General features: G+C 39.2%; 1 protein-coding gene across 2 annotated transcripts; it reads right to left on the bottom strand.

Annotated features, from left to right (window-relative positions):
• Nucleotides 1-332: 332 nt before the first annotated feature.
• On the bottom strand, nt 333-26,399 carry LOC119723441 (tyrosine-protein kinase RYK-like). 2 transcript variants are annotated; one of them, XM_038194098.1, is made up of 14 exons: nt 26,191-26,399; nt 10,611-10,732; nt 9,979-10,078; nt 9,298-9,432; nt 8,497-8,568; nt 7,583-7,724; nt 7,053-7,177; nt 6,763-6,885; nt 6,525-6,623; nt 5,932-6,128; nt 5,358-5,467; nt 4,912-5,071; nt 4,437-4,573; nt 333-4,296 (listed from the first exon to the last, which is right to left on the bottom strand). In XM_038194098.1, the coding sequence occupies exons 1-14, from the start codon at nt 26,309-26,311 to the stop codon at nt 4,185-4,187; spliced, it is 1,755 nt and encodes a 584-aa protein (XP_038050026.1). In that variant the 5' UTR covers nt 26,312-26,399; the 3' UTR covers nt 333-4,184. The 2 variants fall into 2 exon arrangements, with proteins under 2 accessions (XP_038050026.1, XP_038050027.1); XM_038194099.1 differs by lacking the exon at nt 26,191-26,399 and adding an exon at nt 15,805-15,824.
• Between the last annotated feature and the right edge of the window lie 143 nt (nt 26,400-26,542).

The raw sequence follows: 26,542 nt of genomic DNA, 5'->3' as shown, positions 1-26,542 counted from the left end.
TTCGTATTCGTATTCATTTACAGTAGATTGGTACTGTTGGTACTGAAAAGTATACGCGGATTAATTTCAGCACAAAACTAGGTGGATGGAACCGCGAGTGAACTCGTGAAGAGACTATAAAGGCCGCTTCCGAAACTATTGGCTATGACTGGCAATGAAATAATTATTTGGCCGCTGTGAAATGCAAGCCGTAGCCATGTCATTCGCACGAGCCTAGTCCCGTGGATAGTCTCCACGCAAGGCATCACGCTGCGTATGCGGATTTGATGCCAACCATCTTATAACGGGGAAATGTCCCCAAAAATTACAAAATGAGACAAGAATGCATGGTATATATTCACTATTTTTGGCTTGTGTATGAGTGCCAAGAGCACCTTACGTTTATTGACTAAGTAATTCCACAGAAAGGCTTGTAAATATAACATGTTTTGCAATTCAATAATTTATCTTAATGGTCTGATGAATTACGGACACTCCTCGGTAATAAGCTTGCTCTTATTTCCAGGCAAGCGTTAACTTCTTGCAATTATGAAAAATATATTTAATTGCGATTTTATAAAACCCTACTCATTTATCGTAAGGATTCCCACCTTATACAAAATAATTCGGTGTGGGGTTAGAAACAAATCCCTTTCGCAAGGCTCAAGCTTCCATAGATGAATCAGGAACAGTACAGATTTCAGATAATAAAAGTAGGAAAGTATGCCCTCTTTTGGACAGTATTAGATGCCGAGGATGGCTGATCTGATAATAGTGCTTTTCCTTGAAAACGCAAACGGCAAAGATCTTCAACAACTTCCATTCTTTGCATCAAATTTGAAAGACAAAGTTTTGCCGAACTTTTGCGTCTCTATTAGAAAAAAAGATGGTGTTGCAACCAATGATATCACTCAAGTTGTATAATTTGCATAAATGAATATTTATTTTTATTCCAAAGAAAAGACAACTGGCAGCGTCAAAGTCATCTCCCAGTATCACTTAACTGTAAAACTTCTTGTAATTTCAAAAGTGAAAACTGTTTAAGTACACATAAATCGCTAGTCTTGAAAGCTGTCAGACAATATTACAAGTTGCTAATGAAATTGTATGGTGCATCAGAGGTTCAAAGTGTTTTACATACGACCAAACATTATGACCAAACATCTGTTTTTATCAAACTCTTTCAGACTGACCTAGCGAAAATCCATAAATATCGACCTTGAAAATTTGAATATTGACGGATGTTAACATGACAACAATCATTTGAAAAAACAAGTCAAAAGAATTTACATTTTTTCAGATCGAAGTACTGTAAGTTAGTTTATATGATACAACATGCCATATCATTACATAATGTACTTAATAAATGGTATTTACATGACAATGAATTATGTACAGTTAATGCTGACAGGGACTATTTTTATACAGAAATGAAAAGACATTGTACAATGTTAAAAAGAGGGTTCTGGTCTATGAACAATATCCTAAAAATGCAACCCACTTTTTGTTTTAATTTTTTTGGTCAGTTCTTGAGTAAATTCCTTGAATATAATTCTACCCCAACTTTTAACTCCATGCATATTTCAACTCGTTTGAGAATTGTGTAGACATTGGCAGATCCAGGGAGGGGGCAGTGGGGCCACCCCCCCCCCCCCAACCATTTTTAAAATTTAATTGGAGGAGTGAAGAAACCTTTTTGTCTTAAATTTTCAGGAAATATATTAAAGCCTTGCGTATCTCCCTCGCAAGCCCTCAGCTACACATACCTTTTAGTTTTAATATTACAATTTTAAAATATCGCACGATACTTTATACTTAATTCCATTCCCCTTTTTGAAAGATAGTCAAGCCCGCTTGCCTCCCCCCCCCCCCCCCCCACCACCACCACCAGTACTGGATCCGCCTTTGGATATTGCATAGAATTACAAGTAATTGTACACAAGACATCAGTTGCAACAGGCGAAGTTGTTGACAACTGATCTAAAAATGGGGCAGCAATTTGCATCCTTAGTAATGATTTTTCCAAAATTTGTTCTAAAAATAAATAAGAAAAACGTATGATTACAAAGCTTGGTATGGTAAGACTGAGTTACAAGTTTGAAAGTACCATTTTTCATTTTTCAAAACTGACACATGCAACAAGTCTTCGTGCTTTCATATGATATTTTTGAAAATATTTTAATTAAAAAACATTTTGGCTTTTTCCTATATCCACCAATGTTCGCAAGTAACTTCTGCGGGTCCATTCTTTTCTTTTGTTTGTACATGTAAAAAATAGTATTATACCCTAGCACTAGTAATACAATACATGAATATCACAATATTTTATATAGAATAATATAATTTTTCAAACAGCCTCATCATGTATTTCACTCCTTCAAATTACAATTAAATAAGTGCATTTCAGCTCTTTGCCCAAGAAATAAGTGGTCATTTTTAAGACGGTCACAAATCAAGGAAACTTTACAGCTTTCGGTTTCAAGCTAGCCCCATTCAGAACCGATATTTTTACTCCCTACATAGGCAAAGAGAACAATTTTCAAGCTTTCTATTTCTTTAAACACACGCTTTCAAACAAGAAAGTTTGACACAAGCACTTCACTGCAACGGCCATGGTTTCAAAAAACAAAAACAAAAAAGAAGCAAGATAAGATTTAGTGAGCACTGAGAGATACCGGAGAGGCCATCGCTTGAGGAGCATCATGGGTAAAATTTGCATTCATTTTGCATAAGACAATAAAAGTTTTGGGACAAATAAAATATGATGCAAGCTGGAATATTTTCAATGAATATCAGTGTTTTTTTTATAAACAATGCTTTTTCGATTCACTTTTTTTCGTGGCACTGCACATGAACAATGACTAACTTCAGGAAAATGTATCGATCCACTGACTTCTTAAAAAAAAGTTAGACAAGAAGTTGAAGGAAAAAAAGGCCTCTCCGAGAAAATGACAAAGTTGCACACTGCACTGTGAGTTGCTGCTACAGGCTTTTAAAGGAAATTTAAATAATTGTGATACTTAGTGATGTCCAATTACGGGTACTACGGGGAACCAGGTACCCTACTAAAGTAACACACGGGTATCCGTAACAGAAACCCAACCCTAAAATTCACATCCCTTAAGTTGTCTGGTTTTCGTTTTTAAAATTCACGACAGATGGCATTCCAAACCGTTCTTTTTTCATTGTTGAGAAGTAACCAAGTAATTTGTAAAGTTGGTTACGGGTACCCGATCCCATAATCTGGAACCAGTTTCTGACATCAGTGGTCGGGTACTCGGGTACCCGGCTCCGACGCCCACCCCTAGTGATAAATACAAAATAGCAGGAGATAGTCCCTAGACTTATTAAATACAATGTATAACTTAATACCCTGAGTTATAGAGTTGACTATTCGGCATCAAACAAAAATTTATAAAAAAACAAAATATACACAACCATGGTTTGATGAGTTTTTTCCCTAATAAATCAGATTTTATACTTTAATCTGTTGATATTAACTACAATGTTAAAAAGAATCACTAAATGTACAACAAATATTAACGATTTCTAAATAATATTATTTACATTAACGATCTTGATATAAACATGCAGGCTGAAATGCAACCACGCCTTTTTTCACAGGGTTTTCTTTTCGTTTTTGTTTTAAATTAAAATATTAAAAAAGGTGGTTTTTATTTTGTCGAAACAGTTGGTATTTTGAATTTGTGAATACAAATGAAACCCTGCAAAATCTTAAATAATATTTCTTTAAGCACAAAACAACTTTTTCATTACATTTTTGGTATCATCTTGAACCGTGGGTAAATTAGGTAAGTACTTTTTTATTGCGTAAGTACTTTTGGTATCAATTTCAGAATTGGATTGAAATTCAGAAGTCGTAACTCAAAGAGTTGGTAAGCAGAGTTGCTTAGCAGGTTGGAATGGTTACCAGCTAACATTGTACATTAAGTGTATTAGCTGTGGCTGGTAAACCATTTTTTCCCGCTTACACAAAAATGTGCTTAGCAGAAAAAGTCTGCTTAGAGGCTCTCTGAGTATGGCTGCTGCTATACATTATAAGGCTTTGTCTGAAATGGACACGGCTACAGCCATTTACTGTAGTACAATAGTGTGAACTTTTCAAGTCGTAGCCTCAAATTCCCGATTTGGACATAGCCACTGACTGGCCATAATTAAGCGTGCGACTTTTCTTGCTTTACAGTCTAGATGTAGATGCCCAGAGCTCGGTGGAAGTCTGTGAGCGCGGCACACAGCTGAGTGAACTTTGGTCGATCCGTGGGGAGCAACGCCCAACAACAGGCCATCAGGGAGAACCTGAAAGGTCAAAGGTTACAGAAAGGTCAAAGGTCAAACTAGTTAGGAGACTTTTTTTATTTTGGCCCCTAGAGCTTTTACAAAAAAGTATATATTTTTTATTGTTAATTTTTTAAAAATTATTTTAAGCAATGACTTACAGTTCGTCTGGGCAGTTCTGAGGCTGTGGCATTCTGTAGCCACTCTTTAAGTATGAAGCCATCTCAAAGGCATCCAGATCAGCATAGGGCGTCTGACCTAACGTCACTAACTCCCAGATGAGGATGCCAAAAGCCCACTGAAACAGGAATGGCAAAGAGAATGTTTGTGAGAAGAGTTTTGCAATTGGCTGTTTAAGGGGCTAAGGGTGGAGTTGAAGACTGGCCTAATGTCACCAACATTCTGCTCCCAGATGAGGATGCCAAATGCCCACTGGTAAAGGAACGGCAAAGGCAATGCACATGAGAATGTCTAAGTGACTAGCTGTTTTAAAAGGTGGGGGTGGAGTTGAAGACTGGCCTAATGTCACCAGCCCCAGATGAGGATGCCACTGGTAAAGGAATGGCAATAGCACCATAAAATTAGATCAAACTAGGCAACAATAGTTTGATATTGGTTGTTGGTTTCTGTCCTTACCACGTCACTCGCTGCAGTGAATTTCCTATCCAGTAAGCTTTCGATAGCCATCCATTTGACCGGTCTGTTCTCATTGTCTCCTAGGCAATGGTAGTCGCTAGGAAACAGGTCCCGTGACAACGCATTGTCTGTGATCTTCAGATTATAATCCTCATCAATCCTGCAAAAAAATACAACCAGAAAATAATGACAACTAGAAATAAATACAAGCTGGACGTTGGTGTGGGGAATTACATGTATAAGAAAATACACCACAGAATAATGATAAAATTTATGATACCAGCAATGTCATATCTGTAGGAGGATTTACAGTTTCATGAAAAAATAAATAAATAATAATTACAATTTGATATTGAGTACAACTATTAAGTGAGCAGGGGATGCAGGGAAGGGGTTGGGTTTATCTTAATGGAGAGCAAGGTTGAAATCAATAATTTCCAACTTACACACAATTTCTCGTGGCAAGATCTTTGTGGACTACTTTCCTCTTTCCCAGGTACATCATACCGTGGCTGATTTGAATTGCTAGCTGGACCAGGTCCTTGGTTGATATGGACTGAAAAAAAATTAATGAAACAAACCGAATGTTTACTTCCTGAACAGTAGTTACTTCTTAACCAGTTCGCGTTGGATGACGTGATAACATGATCTGGCTGTTTCTATAAACAGGCATGGCTGACGGGTTAAAACGTCTATAGGGCCATCGCAGATTTGTCCTTTGAAGAAATATAGGTAGAACAGAATAACAAGCAATTTTCAAAATGGCTGCCATTGCTTGTTATTCTACCGATTTTTGAAAGGACAAATCTGCGATGGCCTTTCAGCCAAATATCTTTCTCATGACATTCTCTGACTGTGTGCCAAATGCCATGCTTGTATCATCAAAGGCACAATCCCATCACCTATCTGCTGTACTATTATGAAAATGCTCGTAAAGGACAAACTAAGAATCAAGAAGACACAAGACAGCTCTTCTGAAAAGCAACCGAACCAAGCAAGCAAACCGTCAACCTGTCCTACCTGATGTGTGTCGCCAGGCCCCACCCGGCCGTTCCTGAGGAACGTCTTCAAGTTGCCCAGGTTCATGTATGCGAATACAGACATGGGTTTGCCGTCTAAGCAGACGTGCATGATGGAGAGGATGTTGCGATGGCTCAGGCCGTGTAGATGGCAACTCTCCTTCAGGAGGAGCTTCTCCTGAGTTTCTGAAGACTGGTCTGAAAAATTAATAGAAAAATATTAATAATAAATGCCAAAAAGTTTCATCTAAATGCTGCTCTTTAGACTAAGGACAGTTCACAAATCCTTGGAAGAATCACTTAGAGGCAATTATAGTTCCAAACGTAAGATTTCTTATTTTAAATATTTGTGAATGGCCAACCACAAGGTCATGGTAATGACAAATACGAAATAAAGCAGCAAGTTAACCAGTTCGCGCCGGAGGCCGTGTATACACGCAATCATTTTGCGGTAGTCGGAATGGATGACAGATAAACACGCAGGGAGCGAGGCCCGAAGTATCTGTCAGCGACCGCTCGCAGCGTGCGAGGCCGGAAACATGAGTGTGCTGCCCGAGGGTGATGGTTTGAGTACTTCGGACGCGACCTATTTACCTGAGACAGTCTTGAGAAGGACATCTTTTTCTGTGGCCGTTTCCTCCTCATCGTCTACTGACATCAGGAGCTTGCCGTGGTACACCCGGCCAAAGGTTCCTGTCACCAAAACATGAAATAGGGAATAACATAAAGACATCTCCATCGTGTATGGGTTAAGTCCTCTAAAAAACCCTTTCCATATGCTCGTTTTCAGCACATTTTGAATCCTATGTGTATTGCAAGTCTGGTATCTCACCTTCTAACAGTAGCTCTTCTATTGTGATTCTACTCCTGTCTATGGTCATGGTGTGTAGCTTCTCTGTGTAGTCTGGCGTCTCTGGGATTGTTGTGTAGATTTGGTGATGAAGACCAATATAACCTGTGTAACACAAGTCAGTCAGAGAAAAGTATAAAATAAAAAGTTAATATTTCTTGGATGTACGTTTTCATAACGACTAGTCCACACAATACCACCCTAAATTCCCAATAGAATCCAGAGACCATTAAAATTTGAAATACAACAATTGAACTGTGCGTGAATCTCACCATTATGTGGCTTGACACCGTTACTGTTAACATGGCCGTTCATGGCGGGTGCTTTGGTGTAGGTGGTCGGGGACGATTTCTTGGCCGCTGTTGATTTTGGCGTTGAACGACTGCTTGAGGTTTCACTGTAGATATAACCAAATTGTTAATGTACAATTTCAAGATAAGTTCGTGATAAGGAGAAATATGAGAGACCTTTTTGTGGAAAAAATATCATTACTTATTAATCCATTTTCATTTTAAAGAATTCATGTGCAAGTCTACAAAAAATTTATTGAAAAATTTTGCAAGAGAAAATTTGGAAAAAAAAAATTGTAAATAAAGACAATTATTGTATAAATTTCCAAACTTGCTTAGCACAAAGACCTGCTTAGAACAAACAAATTGGTGCTCAGCGAAAACAGGTTACCAGCCAAGATGCCAGGCAACATATATTGATTGTAAGTGGTTCCCCATTGACTTCAGCAATATTTCAGCTAAGCACCATTTTCTGGTTAGCAAGCTCCATAAAAATGTCTGCTTAGTTCTACCTTGCTGGATCGGAGTTTTTCATGGATCGTACGTGGACCAGTGCCACCAGCATGACCAGCAGTAGAATGACCCCACACACCACGCCCACCGAGATGTAAAACACACTGGTAGACGTCACCGTCTTCTCAGGCTGCTCCTCCGCTGTAAAATAAAATTTCAAAATTAGAAATCGGATAATTTGGTAAGAATCTTGTAAACTCTTAATGAAAGACTTTGACCATGTAGGTCTGCAGGGCAACGGCCATGTTTACTGTCAGCATGTTCCCGAATAGTTTCAAAATGGAGTCTGCGCACAAGTACCCCCCTCAACGGTTACGACAAGAGAAGTTGGGAAGGGCCACTGGGAGGGACATTAGAACGCATTGCAGAAAACGCCTGATTGATACGCGAAGACGCAATGGGTTTGTGTACACTTGGAATATAATCAACTCATACATACTTCGCGCCATACGCACGAGAACCCGTGCGCTAACACAGTGTGTCCCCCACTGCAAAGCTTAGATGTCTAATAAAACCTAGACACGACATTTGCTATCAAAAATGTTGGCAAAACACTGCGCATTACGAATACATCAATTATGCAAACACTCATCATATGTGTGTGATTCGAAGCCACAGGACATTCGCGCATTGCATAACATATCGTTACAGGCCGCGTGACGCAGCCTATTCTGCTAACAAAATTCACAACGTAAAAGCATAATGGATGTCATGTCTAGGTTTTATTAGATGCCTATGCACTAGAGCTTTCAAAAAGTGATTAATAAAGCGTCCTCTATTGTCCATTGTGGAAGACCTAGACAATAGCTATTGACAAGAGATTCAGACACAGCCTGGATGTGGTGAAAGAAAAGTTTTTTTTAAAAACATTCATAGGAAGGACACTATCTCCAGTGGTTCTTGTACTACTCACAAAATATCACATCGACATCAACTGCTCTCTCCTCCGGTGTGGGAGTCTTGAGGTCAACTGGGATAGTGATGTCTGCAAGTCAGAATTACAAATGAATGTTAAACAGCTGTGTAATCCAAGCCAGATGGACTCCCGACAGACAGATGGAACGCAGGAAAAAGGGCAAGTGATCACTGATGATATGGACACGCTGAAGAGATTAATTCAGCCTTATAATACCAAACCAATGCAGGACGGCATCTGGTAATCCAATTCGCACTGTAGCAGGAGTTCATTTCACAGTCAAGTCACGTCGACTGAGAGGTTGCGCATTTTCATCAGTCTAGTCAACACCAGTTTATAAGGCAATTCCTTATTACGTTCTTCTATCATAATCTTCTTTTTCACAGCTTTGGCTAATGCTCCCAAAGTGCAGATGGTGACATTATTTTGCTGATGGGAAAAACAGCCATCCATGTGTCTCCTCATTACTCTCAATGTTGTGTGCAGTCATTTGTCAAGATTTTAAACCAACCCTAAGTGATATATCCATTCAACACTTAATTTTGCCGCTCACCGACGTAAGTTAATAAGGACTGCAACTACGTGTTGTCTGAGGGCTTTCAAAACAAAAATTCACAAGCTCACTCAGGTGGGACTTGAACCCACGACCTCCTGCTTACTAGTACAGACGTCTTACCACTCGACCACTGAGCTTGCCGGGGTCAGCTGGCTGATTTGAATCTGGTGTTACAGCGGGTACCAGTCAATTTATTTAGATGATGGAAATTTAAAAATGTCATCCAAATCAGGACTACTCACCCCTTTCGCACATTTTCCGCCTCCTGAAGTTGAGGGAGGTGATGTTCTTGGCGGAGAACAACGTGAGGTTGACTTGCATTGTGAAACCCACCTCCCCACCCTGCTTGCCGGTACAGTGCAACGTCACAGCAAAGGCTGCAATCCCACCAAAAACAAACAATACAGTTTACAATCACAAATCCAAAGGATCTGAATGAAGGAGGAACCAATTGCAATTATTCCAAACCCCATTTGATTTCTGTTTAGCAAGGTTTTATGGTATGCGTAATCATTTGGTATTCATACATGTGCACCTCTAGTTACCGGTACTTGGGTCTGAATCAAACTTGGGCTGATACGCGTTTTTGGAATGGATGATCAGTCCTTTTGAAAAAAATGTTTGCCACAGATTTTCTCCATAAAGGGTTCTTACAGCTGGGCTCACACAAAAAAATACAGATAGTTATTTTGCAGCTCAACACATATCCCTTGCAAAATCTCTCCATCACTTATTCAAGTACATGTATCTAAAGTACTCCACTTGCCACCTTCCCCTTCCAAACCCATCAACCCACCACAAGCCTTTCAAAATTTTTCAATAATTTTGCTAAGACTTGGTCGTACATGTAGATCTATGTAGATGTAGAAGACTTGTTCAATCTCTTCAACTCTTCCCTACCACTGACAGTCTTCAAGACTCACTTTTCTCTGTTCTCGGTACCTCTCCATCCATAGAGATATTCATCCCAGGGTTGGACATCATCCACGTATTGTCCGACTTCAACGACATGGAATAAAACACCTAAGGTGAAACAAAAAAGAAGGAAAAAACAACTTCAGTTTTCAGGAAAAAACAACTTCAGTTTTCACTCATCCACTTGCAGATGCATGTTGATGTGTTCAATTCTGTAGGGAGCAATCGTTGAAGAGATGGTACTGAGACAGGTCATCGCATCAGTCAACAAGGACGTAAATGCACTGCCATCTTGACCTTTCTGGTGGCTAGTCTTTCTTCAAGTCTTTCTTGGAATACCTGAATGCATAATCAGGGTCAGGCTAATCCTAATGACTGATTTTTATTCCCTGAGGAAAACTCGGCAGAAAGAGACTTACATACATTGTATTATATGATTTTATTTGTTTAATCTACCTTTTTTTGTCATGACTTTTAAACTATTTTGAATCGTAATTAATCTGTACATTGAACTGCAATTCGGCCTGTTGGCCATGAGAGTTTGATAATTAATAACAGATAAATAAATAAATAATAAACAACATGTAATTGGCTACCGCTTGAAGTCATATCTATGGTAATTTATGCAAATTTTGTTTACCTGTCGTTCTGTCACCCAGTTGAAGTATATGGAGTTGATGTTGGATTTGATGGCCATGTCGTATCTGGTAGCTGCAAGCTGGACATGGTCATCTCGGATGAAGTATAACTCCGCCTCCATACCTGGTCAAATAAATGAATATTCATTATTTTGGATATTAAAGTTGCAATCATAGATTCATGTATTTTTAACAACCTACACTGGTGTACATGTATGTCAGTGTTAAGAACACAATGCATATGTTAAATACATTGTACATGTACATGTAAACATGTACATGTACAAAAATGTACATATGAATTTATTTTTATGTGATAATTTAGTCGTCAGGGATGAAGGTTCAATTTGTTTGGATTCTTCAGTTGAAGTCAATCTGTTTTCTGCAACTGTCAGTCGGATTTATTTTCAGGAACAACACGCCACATCCCGCGCAACAATGCCGGGCAAATTGGCTCGTTGAGGCAATAGGGGCAAATCTCTCAAGTCACAAACGACAGGACTCGACGTCTAAGGGCTGAGAGAGGGTTTTTTTGTTTTTCCTCAAGGATCTCTACACTTGCCAGCCCGGATTCATTTCGCTTGAGTTGTCGTGATGAATCAACGGCTGCGTGAGTGCTTGACAGCACAATTGCTCCATTGCACTGTGCTGGTGTTCGGCGGCAAATTAATAGGAGGGAGCAGTGCACGGGCAAATGGTAAATCAAGGGGACTTTGTCCGATAATGAAGTACCGACGAGAGTTGAAGGATCTTTTCTCTGAATTCTGTATGGTACCGGTACAATTCTGCAGATACAAGGATCTCCACTGTGAAATGCAACCTCCTCCCACACTAGACACATGCACTGTCCCCTTTGAGAAAGATTTGGCTGGATTGAAAATTGTCAGTTTCTCACTCTTGTTATTTGTCATGTCCCTTTGCAGTAGTTAGTAATACATTTGTAGTAGTCGTATTGTTACACATGTATACAGTGTAGTAAGTTTAATTTCACGCCAAGGAGGAATCACTGAACCTGCCCAACTCATGAACATGTTTTTAATGATACTCTGTACAGTGTATAAACGCCACATTCTTAACCTTTCTATTTTCATTGTGAGTGATAGTCTGAACATGTTCATGAATTACGTATCGGTACTACATCCGTCCTATTGGTATTTCACATACGGTACATGTAAACAGTCAGTCCAGCTCCAATGAAGGCCCAAGGGGGCCGAAAATTCAGCCAGAATAATTCCCAGTGAGCACTGCTTTAACTTTTGTTTTTATCACTTATACATGTAATGTACATATACATCATGTGTCCCCTTATAGTGTATACAGGGTTTGTCTAAATGTATCTTCTTTCAGCTTTGTAATACTGTAGACACAATTTTGTACAAATGTACACGGGTGTAGTTAAAAAAAAAATTTTGATTTCTTATGTAGACATTTTGCCTCTTTTTTTTCAGTGTTTACAGGTTGGGAATGGTGTTTCATTACACTATGGTTGTAGGCTCACGAAATGTACAGTGTACTTATTAAATTCCTATTTTGGATACTTTAGATAGGACTACATGTAAATGTACAGTATACGTAGCTGTATCATTGATGGAGAAACCTTCTTAAATGTCACTCTAAATGTTACATGTACTGTACAATTTAAGTATGTATCCGTCTTAGAGTATGTATACATGTATCAGCATTACTTTAATCCATCTGATTCATTGTCTGTCATCATTCCCATGGCTGTTGCTGCATTCCTCCCATTTTTTTAACGGTTGGAATGTTGCACTTCTTGCTTCCAAATCATTAAGACACAATCCTATGGCAATAATGACACAATCCCATGTGCATTGCCACATGGCTGCTATTAAATTCTGTGGCTAGCTGGTAAAATGATATTGTACAATGTTCATATAATTTACATCTACCGTAATATATTTCTGCTGAGCGCCGGTTGATATGTGTGTATATGACTGTGAAGTGTGATGGACCAACAAGCCAATAAAAATTGATGCTGCAATGGTGCACAATTTAAAAAAAAACACAAGCCACTACTGCTGTTGCAATGATAAATGATTTGAAGAATAAAAAACGAGTTCTGCAAATGTACAATGTATATTGCTATTGGTGAAATACAGATAATGTCGAAGTTAACATATAAATATGAATATCAGTGTGTACCGATAACCAATGGTTTCTCAATTAAAGGGCTTTATACATTGTATTCAATGTACATTTGAATGTTCAATGTATACATAAGTTCACTTACAAATGTATGAACATGGAAGTTTTTTTAGCATGCCTGATCACTTGGAAATATTATGAACAGCCGAAAAGGCAAACCAATAAAACATTGTTATGAGGGGTCTTACTCTTAGCGTCACTTTAAAATTCCAACCACTTTTGCTCCACATTTCACGAGTGAATCATTAATAATCCACACAATTCCTCAAAAAGAAAATCTCCTCTTTTGTCGGGGGGGGGGGGGACATTTTTCTGGACAAGGCTGCTCAGGCCTCCCACATAATGACAAACCAGCTTAAGCTCCGGTTCTCAAGCCCCTTCTAACGTTCAGGTTTTTAAGCTTAATTTAACATGTATCAGTGGCCGGGCGATTGTAGCGACGGCTCGGAAATCTTCAATGGGCGTGTAATGGAAACGCTCAAAAGGTGAGAGTGGCTTTACAAAATAGCCAGGAAAAAAAGGCTTCTGTTGGAATTAACTAAAAGGCTTGCAGGGATAGAAAAGGGGAAAAAACTGCCTAATGTTTGCTGTTCTGAGTGGGCTTGATATTTAGGCTTAAAAGTGAGCTTTTTGCACAGTAGAGCTAAGTATGTAAAGAATGTACACAAATGCATACGACAGGTTATATCAGCCAAAATGTCAAATAATATTGACTGCGAGTAACTGGTTCACAGTTGATTTTTGCTTTGGCATATAAATTAACTTCAGACATGCACATGTACATGTACACATGTACACAATGTACCGGTACATTCTGACACATGTGAACAGAATGTACCAATATATCCCAAGCTACATTCGTATTTATGTACATGTAAGAGCCATAATCATGCAATATTGATAGCGAAAAGGGTGAACGGAAGTGCACACTTGTACATAATTTTTTACAATTTAAATAAGACCAGGGTTCAACGTTAACAGTAGTCCGCTCACCAAATGTGAGTTAATGGTGAGTATTATGTAAAGTTTATGGTGCAGAAGTTTCAAAATTCTATTGCGGAATAGTGAAAAAGGCCCGCGGGCTAGATAAGAGTCTGTTTCACTAGCCCAGCTGGCTAGTGAAAAAAAAAGTTAAGGGCGAACCCTGGATAAGGCACCCGGAAGTTTTTTCAGATCTCAATAAAACGCTTCAGAAAAAAATGCATTACACAAGACCGTTCTTATTTTTAGGCCAGTAACGAAGCCTTACGACGTCCCGACAATTAAAGAGTTTCTATTTTTAACGAGCTGTTACTATTTTTAATTGCGGGTGTTTTTAAGCCATGTCATGTGGGAAGCCCTACTGGTCGCCTGATTTGTTTTTCTTGGCCTGATCGTTACTGAACGTGTGACCCTACTTGTCAGATGGGGAGCTGTATCATGCTTCAATTGCATCCTTTCATGGGGTGTGCTTGTGTCATCTGTAGTAGGGTTGTCCCTGATTGAGGTACAGCATGGGAGTAACGGATATCATGATCTGAACCCCTAACTTGATTGAGTGACACATCATTGTGACAGAAGAATTTTAGTTAGCTTTCATGGTGTGACCCACATGTACATTGTACAAACAGTATGTAACCTTACAGTAATGGGCTTTATTGGGCTCCGTGTGCGATCAAGAGAGGGCGCTTGTTTTTTCACTTTCGTGAGCCCAGTGGCTAGGATACATTGCGTGCACGTACGTGTTTGCGCGTAAAGGTATAGTGCGAAGCGCAACAGATTTTATTCTGAATGTGCACATTGAAGCTACAATGTCTCCGCTTGATTGTCAGGCATCGGCGGCAATGCGTTCGAATATCTCTCCCACTGGTCTTCCCCAACTCTCCACTTTTTACCGTTGAGGGGGTACTTGTGCACGGAGCCCATACCCAAAAATAATATATTGTCAAGAAAAATGGACTCCCGATTTTTAAATAAGAAATGAATTTAGTTCTTGAAACAAAGTTAAGAAACAAGGATACAAACAATCACAGATCTGTAACTTAATTAATACATGGTGACCAGCAAGTTCTCCCTTGAAATAAAGACTTGTAAAAGATGCAAAAATAAAGTTTCCTCACGATAAACTGATGTAATTGGAATGACCAACTGACCATCTGCTTTCGGAGATTGAATCTTATGGGTTGGACATGTGCAGCCGTAAAATGACTTCAATCAATCAACCAAGAAAACTTTCAGGAAATTACGGCAACAAAATCTTCCACAAACAGGCCGCTTGGACCAAATTTACACCCATCAAAATACGCAACAAGGCTCATATTCTATGATAAATATACACACATGTGAATTATAGGGCAGTGTTCCGACCATGGAGCTGTAACTCCATGTTCCGACCAATCACATTTGTATCACGTTATCTCCAAGAGTGCAATTTAGATAATGCCCACCCTTGATGCAATGTGGACAAAATTCATCTGCAGTTCATTGACAAGAGTTTTGAAACAATAAACACTCTGGGTGTTATTTACAGTATCATGAGAACAGTCGTTAAACTGTCAGTTCGAGTGATCTCGGAAATTGGGTCAAATTTAGGAGCAAAGAACCAGGTCTTTTCAGGATAAGAGCATGATTAATTTATTCAGATAGGCCTACATGTGTGTATCTACATTCAAATTGATGAATTTTAAAATTACCAAATATATCACCCTGGAAACTAAATGTAGTAATTATGTGCATAAATCAATTTTAAGAGCAAACAAAGGTAGTTGACTGTACCGGTAGGATGAGATTTGAATCTCTGGTTTTAAGAGTAATTCCGAAATGATCCAGCAGTGAGCGTTAAATCTGTAAATAAACCCTGCAAAACATAGCTGCTAAATAATGGAGGTCACTCTGGATTCACAAAGCAAATGTCTTAGAAAACAGCTTATTCTGTTCTTGTCTGGATCAGTTTACCAACATTTCTGAGAATTGTTTCTCAGTTGTGCAGGGTTACAGCACATTAGAGGAACGGTTAAATAGACGCTGCATTCATAGTCTTCACAATCTCACCTTTTGCAAAATAATTCCAGGACAACCTTCAGGCCACTTTTGATTGAGAAACGCAGGGTGTTACTTAAACAATGAAGCTGTGTTGTGGGATCACCATTCATGATGATCTACAATTCAACATTTCTAAGAACTGATTTCATTATGTGGGCCTACTCTTAACAAGAAACAGAACTGCAGAGTACAATGTATGTGTACTGTATACATCAACTGCTGCATTTTGTTGTGTTGCTTTGTGCGGTTTACAAAAGGATTAAGAAGTACTTGTTCTCTTCTGAGAAAGTATCCACTTACATACTATGTACACATGAACAATAGCTGGATATGCTTGCTCATTTACAGGTATGTGAATACATACATGTATTACATGTAGGTGTGTAGATATTGCGTTATTTCCATGTAATTCCACACAGCAGGTTAAAGATTTACCATGTATTGTGACTGACAAGCCTTCTGTATAAATCCCTGTAAAATGGTCAAAAGTTCTTGCCAAGTTGGCAAATCAATCAAGGAGGATTAGTCCATCATTTGATAGCCAGCCAGGCAGATTATTCACAGACCCAACAACTGCAGTAACCTACATGTACTACAGACTACAGTAATGGTGTGCACATGTGTACTTTTGGCAGAATTGGAACATCAAGCCCTAGAATAACATATAAATTTATCGTGGCTGCGATACACAGTCCCCTATTAATTTATACAGTGTAGTTCCTGTACATAAAATGGAGCACTGTCGTACAATGGTTTGTCTGACTCATGTACATTGTACGTGTTTATGGGTTCGTATCCTGCCCGAAAACATGATGCTTGTGTTCTTGGGCAATACATTTTACTACAGTATGTCCACTAGGGAGTACATGTACATGTATAACAGGTAGTGCCTGTGAGGGTAAAGACCAGATTGTGCTGATTTCCAGCCGTTGCAGAAAATTGGTGGCCGGATGAACAGGGGTAATAGGCCTAATTGTGAAGTGCTGTGAGGCTTTGGGCACTATTTTGTACAATGATACATGTACAGGTATGTATGTAAGCACCACATTAATTAAAAATACCACAGAACAAGGGGTTCCAAATTTGCATTCAAGGAAGTCAATACACAGAGTTCACTCCAATACGGTAACAGTGTTCAATACCCTGATTCAGTTTTCTCTTTTGAAGACCTACATTGTATGTAGGCAAACAGAAACTATTTTATTGATCAGTGACCGGCTGCGACCTCACAGTACATGTGCAATCCCTGCTCACAACTTTATGACCAGGAGAGTTTACAGCTCCGTTCCTAATGGACCGATAAATTTGACAAAAGAAATGAAGTACAAGTAGTTTTTATGAGGTTTGCCTCCCCACCAAGCACTTTTATGACATGAAACATGTGTCCGCGTCTCCGCCAGCTATAAAATTGAGACATTTGGGGGCGGCTGCTATGGAAACAGGCTGGCAAGGTCAAAGCTTTTTGGTAATGATGACAGTTATAATCCAAATTGCAAAAAATGGCCAGTCAGTGAATGATTTACAGACGTTACATTTATTCCTTCTGAGTCATAACATTAAGAAAGTTAAAATCTGAGGAAAAAAATTGTTTGGATTTTTATAACTTAGTTTCTAAATTCTATTTTCGATACTACCGAAATTATTCTGCCTAAAATGGTATTATTTGGGGAAAAAACTCCATTGAAATTTCTACATCAAATGGTAGACACCCATTCAAAAAAGTGCCTTTCTAAAATTCCAGCTCACTCTCTCTATGCTTGTACCGTCATTCTCATGTAACAAACGCAGAGCTTGATATTTGGGATCAGCCTGCCAATTTCAGAGGTTAATCCCTGACTGTTTACTCTAGCGGTGGGGACACAGCCTGGTCAGACCTTTGTGGGAAACTCAACTTCTACAGGGGATTTTTTTTCTCCAGCGTTCGGCTTGGGATGTGGTGTGCCGGGGAACAGCAGGGCTACTTGCTCGAGGCCACTGTGGCTAAATCACTGTAGGGGAAACAACCGCTGAAATTGGACTATTTGTGGATTGCAGTCACGTACATATTTTGTCATGAACATCGGCATACTGTGGCAACTTAATGAACTTGAAACAAATTGCACATGTATGTATATGTACATGTACTTAGTACATGTTTTTGTTTCTCGTTATTTTTGGGATGGGTGCATGGTACAAATTGAGGCACTCATGAACAGTACGAACATCCTTTTGTTTCTTTGACAAATGCGCAAACCGGTAAAATCTATGAAAGGTAAAATTGGAATTAATTTGAGGAGAGTCAAGTTCATAAACGTGCGTCAATCATGGAGCCGCAGAGCACACAAATCTGCTAAGCGCATACAAAATTGCTAAGCACAAACCGGTTACCAGCCAAAATCTCATACATGTTGCCTGTGACTGGTTCCCAGCTTATTTCTGCTTAGCATAGAAATTTGCTTAACACTATTTTCTGCTTAGCAGCTTCTCACATCCAAAAACCCAATGTTTGCTACAACTGTCTTCTGCTAGCTAATGACATAATGTACCAGTAGTCCACAAAATGATTGGTCTCTAACAGTAGGGAAAGGGTTGGTCCACTGTTTTTGCAGAACATCACCAACAGAGAGTCAAATAGGCAATAATTCAAGGATACACGAGGATTGCAGTTCCTTACTCCATTGTGGTGGGACTTTAATTGCATTCCTGATGGGCGATCTCCCACCTATCATGACAGGTACCTAGCACCTCAAGGCTGCCCACGCCATTTATCTCAACAGTGCTGACAAATTTGTTCAAATTACTGGGCTATTGTGCTCCCAGTTAAACCACACTTGTCAAGCAGGCTCTAAAGTTTGAGCAGGCAAAGTTCTGCTTCAAACGATTTCAAACCTTCAATTCCACATTGTCACCTTGGAATATTTCTAGGTATTAAATTCAAACACAAGGGGCAATCCCCCTCCCCCTAGCACCCCCCTCGCGGGTAATTCCCGTCCCCTCGCACCCTCCCCCCTCCACCTTATGCCCACTCGCACCCCCTCTCCCCCCCCCAAAAAAAAAAATCATATCATGAAACCCTCTACATCGAAATTTGCAATAATGATTGGTACAATGCAGGATTTTGAATTTTGAACATTGTGTACAGTTGACAGCAAACCTGTGCACGGATAGAAATTACCAATCCAAAAACCAGTAGGAAAGCTCATCAGAAATAACTCAACCGAGAAATCCCCGCAGCCAACACCTGATTATCGCTGACTGTCACATAATCAAAGTCATAATTGAATAGCTTCCCCACATGCTGCTTCGCTGGGAACAGATCTGGAGCCAATTCCAATGGAGATGCTAAGCATACGAAATAATGCTTGGCAAAGTTATCTTCCCCAGCAAAAACTGGTCAAGAACCAGTCCACAAGCAACATACTGACATGCCTACATGTACAACGTATGGGCTGATAACCCATCTCTGCTAAGCATAATTTACGTGTATATTTTGTGCTTAGCATTAGCAAATGTCTGCGATTGAAATGGCTTCCTTGTTCTGCTGAAATCATTAGTGCAATACTTGGGGGAAGAAAAACAATGAGGCGGCTTGCTTGTTGAGTGAAGGCAAGGAGGGATGGGGATTGGGACTAACTTGAGTATTCATGGCAAGGGCCTATGGTGTCGGCAGGAGGACTCTTACTCTGAGGCAAGGATGGGATTGAACTCTAAGGTACAACTCCTCAGTTCTCTGCTGTTGTGTTCTGAGGAGTCAGATGTACAAGGTACTGTGCAACAGCTCACATAAAACGTGTAACATTTCATAATTTTTTTTTTTTAAATCTTACGTAACATTACTGTGAGACACTAAAGATCCAGGAAGGGTGGCTAATGCTAATGTCAGAAATGAAGGCGTGGCCTCTTAGCAGTAGCCATGCCCTCCAAAGTGACAGGCCAATAGAAATGCTTTTTTACACACACACTGTAGGAATGGCTAAACGTTCATTATTTAGGCTTTAAGAAGCATGAATGATTACAAACAGTCAACTGCAAAGGACAAGGATACTGTTGAAATTGTGTGTTCATTTTTTGTGAAAATTATGCAAATTATGGAAAAATATAAAAATTAAGTGTTTTCAAGTGTGTGTGTTAATAGACAGACAAATGAAATTTAGGTTTTAAATATCATTTGAGTGTATTACAATGTTCATACATACAGTTGTAGATGGAAAATGGTAGTCTACCATGATAACATATGTACACAACAGGGAATCAGTCATTTATGTGTTGAAAATACTTAAAAGTGCAATCATAATTTGCTCTGATGACTTCCAGCTTGTCAAAAAATGCATTCTTTTGACAGTTGCTGTTTCGTGTTGTGGGCAACTGGCACAGGGGGTTAGCCATAAATGTTGTCAGGCATTTTTCATCGCCACTGAAATTATGGGCTTATTGGCCCAATGGCCTCCAGTCTTAAGGTCAGTGAGTCTTAAGTAGCATGACTTACAGCATGCCAATGCCCTGCCACTGGCATGAAGGGGTCAAGTTTCTGACAGGAAATTTGGCGTATAACCCGAGGGGGAATATTCTTACAGGTTCCAGAGGTTTTAAGAATATAAAAGGAACAAGAAAAATACAATGGCTTAAAAATGAAAAATAGGAGACAGCCCTAGAGAAAGTCTGGAAATCTGTTTCAAACAAAAAGCTGTAAATTACTTACATGTACTACGTGTATTTAGTCAAAGCTGTATATAACCCAAATAACTGCGTTACAGGACCAACAAGCAGAGGTAGTAATGAGACAACATAAATGTATGTGTGGCATGTATTCGTGAACAATTCTTTTTGGATACAAGCGCAAATTTGTGGAACATGTACCCTTGAGACATTTTGAGGTTCACATAATTCCACAAATTTACAAGTGTATGAAAAAAAAAAAAATTATAGTACACATTGTACACAAGTACAGTGGCTGCATCAAACAGCCAACCACGTACATGTTATAAACATCAAACTAGAGACGATGCGCGTGGATGAAATATTCATTCTTTTACCATCTTCGCTTCCATTAATCCACCTCTCACAATTTACAGAACCTTTTCCCGTTTTCTTGACACTGAACATGACTCACTATAGCTCATAAAAGATTCATTCGTCCATGTATAATGTGCACTGATCATTCATTTCATATATATCCATATGGAACAAAGCTGGAACACATTGGTCGGACCAACCATGCCAAGATAATATACGGTCGAGGACAGAATCTTCGGCAAAACGCCAGACTGCTCGGCACCGGTTGTCTCAAGCTAGCCAGGTCTCACTGCGCCGCGGGCCTAATCAATAATACAAGTGCCATGGATGCCAATCTCGCGATCTTCATTTATTCATTCATGCGCAGTGCGTGTTGGTTTTTTGTCTCTGTAAAGACACATCGTCGCATCCACAGCTGCTATGGCAGACACTAATCCGACAATTGCTACATCGGCACTGACATTGATACGTGAGCCGTGTGTCTGGCAAGTTGCAGGGAGAAACTCGATATCTAGTCTTCTTTCTCTTCTTCTTCGTTTTTTTTCTTTTCTAATATTTCTGCCTTTCCCCAGTATTTGCCACTTGTTGAGGAGCAAAAAAATTTGATGAGCATGTTGATGTAACACTTGTGTGCACTCCAGGTGCTTGTAGAATTTTGAGGATCAATAAGTGGCTGCCTAAATAAACACTCTCTTGGGTAACAGGAAAACAAAACCTGTATTGTTTGATTTTTGGATGTCAAACCAAGATTAAGTTTTAGGATATCTATCCAATGACAAAGATTAAATTTAAAATTTCACCCGTCGATGCCAAATCCAAAGTTTACTGGACAAAACAAAATTATCAACATTTACATGTAGACGTTTCTTGACTATCACACCATACAGAAGAAAAACACATCACTTCCTTTGTCGATTGCAATCATAAATTAATTTACTTTTCAGTGCTTGTTCTCAGAGAACATGTAAAAAAAAAAAAAAGGACGCAGATGGACAAGTAATTGATACATGTGCAGTACAGGTGTGATTAAGATTATTTGATTTATTTCTTTATTTAAAACAAGTTATCTTATCTTTGACAACATGGTCCACCAGTCTATTCTTTAACCAGAAATTTGTAGAAAACTGGCCAAAAGTCTTAATAACAAGCCAACAAAGCAATATAAACCACAAACAGTATAACGACATGATAATAAACTGTGCATAACAAGCACCAGCGAGCTTTCCATTACAACTGGGAAATCAACGAAAGGGAGAAAACATGAGAACAACTGTTTCTCTCTGGCGAATTTACAAAATTTTCTAAATTTCTCTTCTTGTTGCTCAGACACCACCAAGACACAACCGGCGCACATTAATTCAATCATCAGACCGACACCATGCCTAGCCTGGGGCCCATCAAATCACTTAGAAAATCCCATCATTTTGATGGAAAACATGATCACGATGACAGCAATCCCCCAGCAAATCCCCCCCCCCCAAAAAAAAAACCCTAAAATGCCAGTGCGCACCCTCGATTATTAATTGGACTCTGCCAGGCTTAGCCGTGTACATGCCAAGGGGGCCCGATAGTCTGTGGATGCATGAACCTGTGAAAATTACTGGAAAAAGAGAGATTGGGGGGGGGGGGGAAGGAAGAGCGAATTGGGCTCCTTGGGGAGACGGGAGGGAGAATGGAGGAACTGACCCAAGTAATGGGGACAGACGGCTGTCGGTAAGAGACCCAGGGAAGAGTGAGAAAACACGGTGAGGGAAAAACCAAACAAATCTACTGGAAAGTGTGTACGTACAGTTATTTGCCTTACGGTTTTTCCGCCCTACTGGGAAAGGATTAATTTGCAGATGCCGATCTGGTTTTTTTTTATCTTTTCGTTGGCGGAGGACCTTGATTAGAGGAGACCGAGGCGGTAGATCTTCTTTTTTTTTCTGAACCAGTCGAGACAGAGTGAGTCATCGCTGGGGTTTTTCATTTAATTAAGAGGCTGGTGACTTTCACCCGGCAAATGCATTATTGAGAGAGCAAAGCGGTCGCACACTTCAAATACGGACCGTGTTCAAATACATTTTGCCGGGCATCTTTCGCTGCTGCTGGTCTTTCTCGCAGTCTGTTTAAACAACGATCCCAATGTTTGCCTATTTCAGGGATTAATGGACTTGACCTTGAGGCAGTATAGCAAAAATTGAGATTTTGACTAAAATTCATTGTTATAAAAAAACACAGTTTACAAAACCTATTAAAATACAACAAAACCTGTCCTTTGCACGTATTTTAGGTTATGGTTGACAAAAATTTTAACCCTGAAAAAAGGATGTAATGTTGCTATAATTTTGCTATCCCCAGGTAGATTGAATGACTACGCTCAGTTAAAATGCTATGGCAGCACAACTTATAAATTCGTGAAGAAAATTACCATATGAAGAAAATTACCATATTCTCATTTCAGGGGTAACCTGTCGTGAAAAAATTGACAGATTTTGTTAAAAACCAACCCATGAAATCTACACATGCAAGAAGAAATAGATCTCTCCTTCATAATCGAAATACCCAAAGACCATGTGTACCCCTAACATGCAGGCCAATCATTCCATTCTCAGGTTTCCTGCTTGTTTACACTGATGAAAGACTAGCAGAAAGGCAAAGAAACTGGACACCCTAATCCGCCATGGAAAATAAACTGACTCTAGCACAATGCTCACACAATGGACCTTACTGTAAGAAGGGACCAAACCTCACTCTACTTATTTTTGAATATCTGAAGCCGAAATGAAACTCGAGTAAAACTACAAGGTTAATATTAACAGTAATTATAGTATAAATGTACAATGAATATAGTGTACATGTATGCTTGGCATTGTTCATGCAACAAAGCGGCAGAATTACAAACCACTCATGCCCAGTCATGGATAACAAATGTGGCAAAGAACGGTCTTTTCCAACAATGGACTCTGTTCACCATGGTTCTTCACATGGGCATGTGTGTGTATACATTGTATACTTTTGTACTCTGTATGTATACAACATGGATACACCTTTGTACCAAGAGTGCTGGACTACATACGTACATGTACACATTATACATGTACAAAATGTATGACATACATGTACAAAATGTACATGGACATACATGTACATACATGTACATGTTATACAGGTATGACTACAAACATGTACACTGTATGTATGTCATAATGTGGTCATCACACTCATACATGTACTGTAGTTGCAAATACCATAGAGCAAAGAACAGATACATGCATATTTCAAACTATGAACTTCAATAGCAACTAATTAACTAATTAAATTAGACTTTTTTTAATTTATCGAAACTTGAATTAAGGAAAACTATAATGAACATTTGTATGAAACACTGGCATCTCTATTTTATCTCTGCTGATGGGATTAGCCTGAGATCGAACATCGTTAATCACCACCACTTAAAATTTATGGCCCATGATGTTGTTAGCATTGATTCATTAATTAAATATTGGAGAACGCAGGCGTCAGGTGTTACATAACGCACTTGCACAGTCCCCATCCGATGGCATTTTAAACACACAACAACTGAACTGTGCTATGTATCATTTCTAGGTTTGGAAAGATTTCCATACTTCGCATATGTATGCGAAGTTCACTAATTTTCCTCTGTATTGACTAACAAGCCCCCAGATAGCAATTTCATGTCATCAAATTCAAAGTCAATTTGAGCAGTGAGAAAATACAAGCATTTTCTTAGAAAACACTTAGAATTTTTCAGTCCAATCTCATAGGGTTTGTACACAGGGTGTTGAGTGAACTTCTTATAAAGTTATATGAAAATCTTTCCCTAAGTTTTGTGACCTACAATTCTACATGTAGGTGTGAAGTTTTCTTTTTGTACAGTATACATAATGCATTGATTTTCACTCAATAGTTCTTTTTTGTTTCATACTCCGCCACAATACTATGAAGAGAGCAACAACATGTTGATAAAATAAACATCAAATTTTCTGTGTCCATGACAGCACATATGCATAGTCTGAAAATGCGAGATTTTCAGTACTGTGTACATACACCAGCCACATATTTTTGGACAGCTTTCTAAATATCAGACCTAAGCGCACACAATAAGTGGATTATGTACACAAACTCCGTAAAAGGGGAACGTGTTGAAGATCATGATATTTGAATACCGGTTCCTCAAACTCTGACCAAAAAAAAAAAGAGTGTCGTGTTTGTTTAACCATTGAGACGCGATGTAAACATAGAGGTGTGGCAGTGAAGGGCCCAGGCCAAGTGTTTGGATGTGTGAAGAACACGTTGTCTGTTGCTCTGTCTTCGTTCGGTGGCACATGGAGGGGGGGGGGCTTGAGGCATACATGTATGTCAAGAGGGTGGCTTGTTACGTGCTCAAGTTTAGTTTGCTTTTCGGAATCACACAGGCTGTGGAGTCCATGTATGTAGTCAGGACTGTGGCTGACATGACCAGGTATCCTGCTTTGTAGCCGGAGGAATTGGATCATGTGCCTTTTTAATATAGCCTGTTAAGAAGTTTTGATATGAACATATTTCATTATCAAGTGAACAAAAGGAAACTATTTTGTGGAAAAAATGTTGCAACCTGACCCCACTTCAGCGGTTGTGTACAAAGTCTATGGAGAGTCAAGAAAATTTTCTATACAAGTATTTCCTAACAAAATTGGAAATGTTCAGTCCCAGATTCATGTCTTATCATCATTTTTGCAATGACTGACCTTCATTGAGATGATATGTGAAGAAAAATGTGGCGTCAGGTTGCAACATTTAAAAAAAAATAGTTTTTGACTTTGTTGATGAAATATTGTTTAGTGACTTTCGGTTTAAACATGTACATGAAACATACAAATTTACAAATGCATGTTATAATTTTTGTTTTACATTGTGAAATTTCTCTTTATTTCAAATATATATACTTTCAACAAAGACATTGAAAATCCACATAGTAGACTCCGCAATATATTACTCGATAAACTGATTGCAACATGTTCAGTGTGAAGGTCATTCAATATTTTCCCCTCTTGCGTGCACCTGTCATGATTTAATTTTTAAGTAGATTCCAGATTGTAACTTGAATTAAACATTCACGAAAAATAAGAAGTTTTCATTCTAAAAACTTTTATGTAATTAATTCTAGCTTTTTCACATCATTAATAATAATTTTAGCTCTTTCAAATCATGGAGGACACATCTTTAGCACTTAGGCCTACGCCACAACATAACTGCAATACATACAGTGCATACAGTGATACACACGTCAATGGTGTGTGATGACAAGAACATGTATCACTGCCAATGCACAATCTGCTCATTCGTTGTGCACCAAAACATCGCCCAACCATAGCCCCCAAGGAACAAAGTTCTCCAGTTTCAAACTCAAACAAAACTCACCCAAAACCCTTGCCACCTCGGCCTCTGTCATGTACATGTTCATGTGCGCCGATATCCTAGCACAGAGCTGGAGAAACAGCCATAATCCGAGACAAAATTTCCAACAGTCTCTCGCCTCCATCTTCTTCGCTTTGCACACTGTACTTGCATCAACTACTCGTTGGTGTACATTCTTTGCTCACTTGCGGTACGCCGAATATGCCATACTAGACTACGCAAATGCATTACGTTTGTGTGTACTGCGGTTGACCTCAAAAGGGTCAGAAAATTTGCAGTGACAACTGGGGGGGGGGGGGGGGGGGGGGAATTGGGAGGGGTCACATTGGGGGAAGGGGAGCATACAAGGGATGCA

The sequence above is a fragment of the Patiria miniata genome, unplaced genomic scaffold (assembly GCF_015706575.1).
Source record: "Patiria miniata isolate m_02_andy unplaced genomic scaffold, ASM1570657v1 HiC_scaffold_17, whole genome shotgun sequence".
Classification (NCBI taxonomy): Eukaryota; Metazoa; Echinodermata; class Asteroidea; order Valvatida; family Asterinidae; genus Patiria; species Patiria miniata.
The sequence above is the reverse complement of the archived record's forward strand: the minus strand, read 5'-3'. Positions and strand labels throughout refer to the sequence as shown.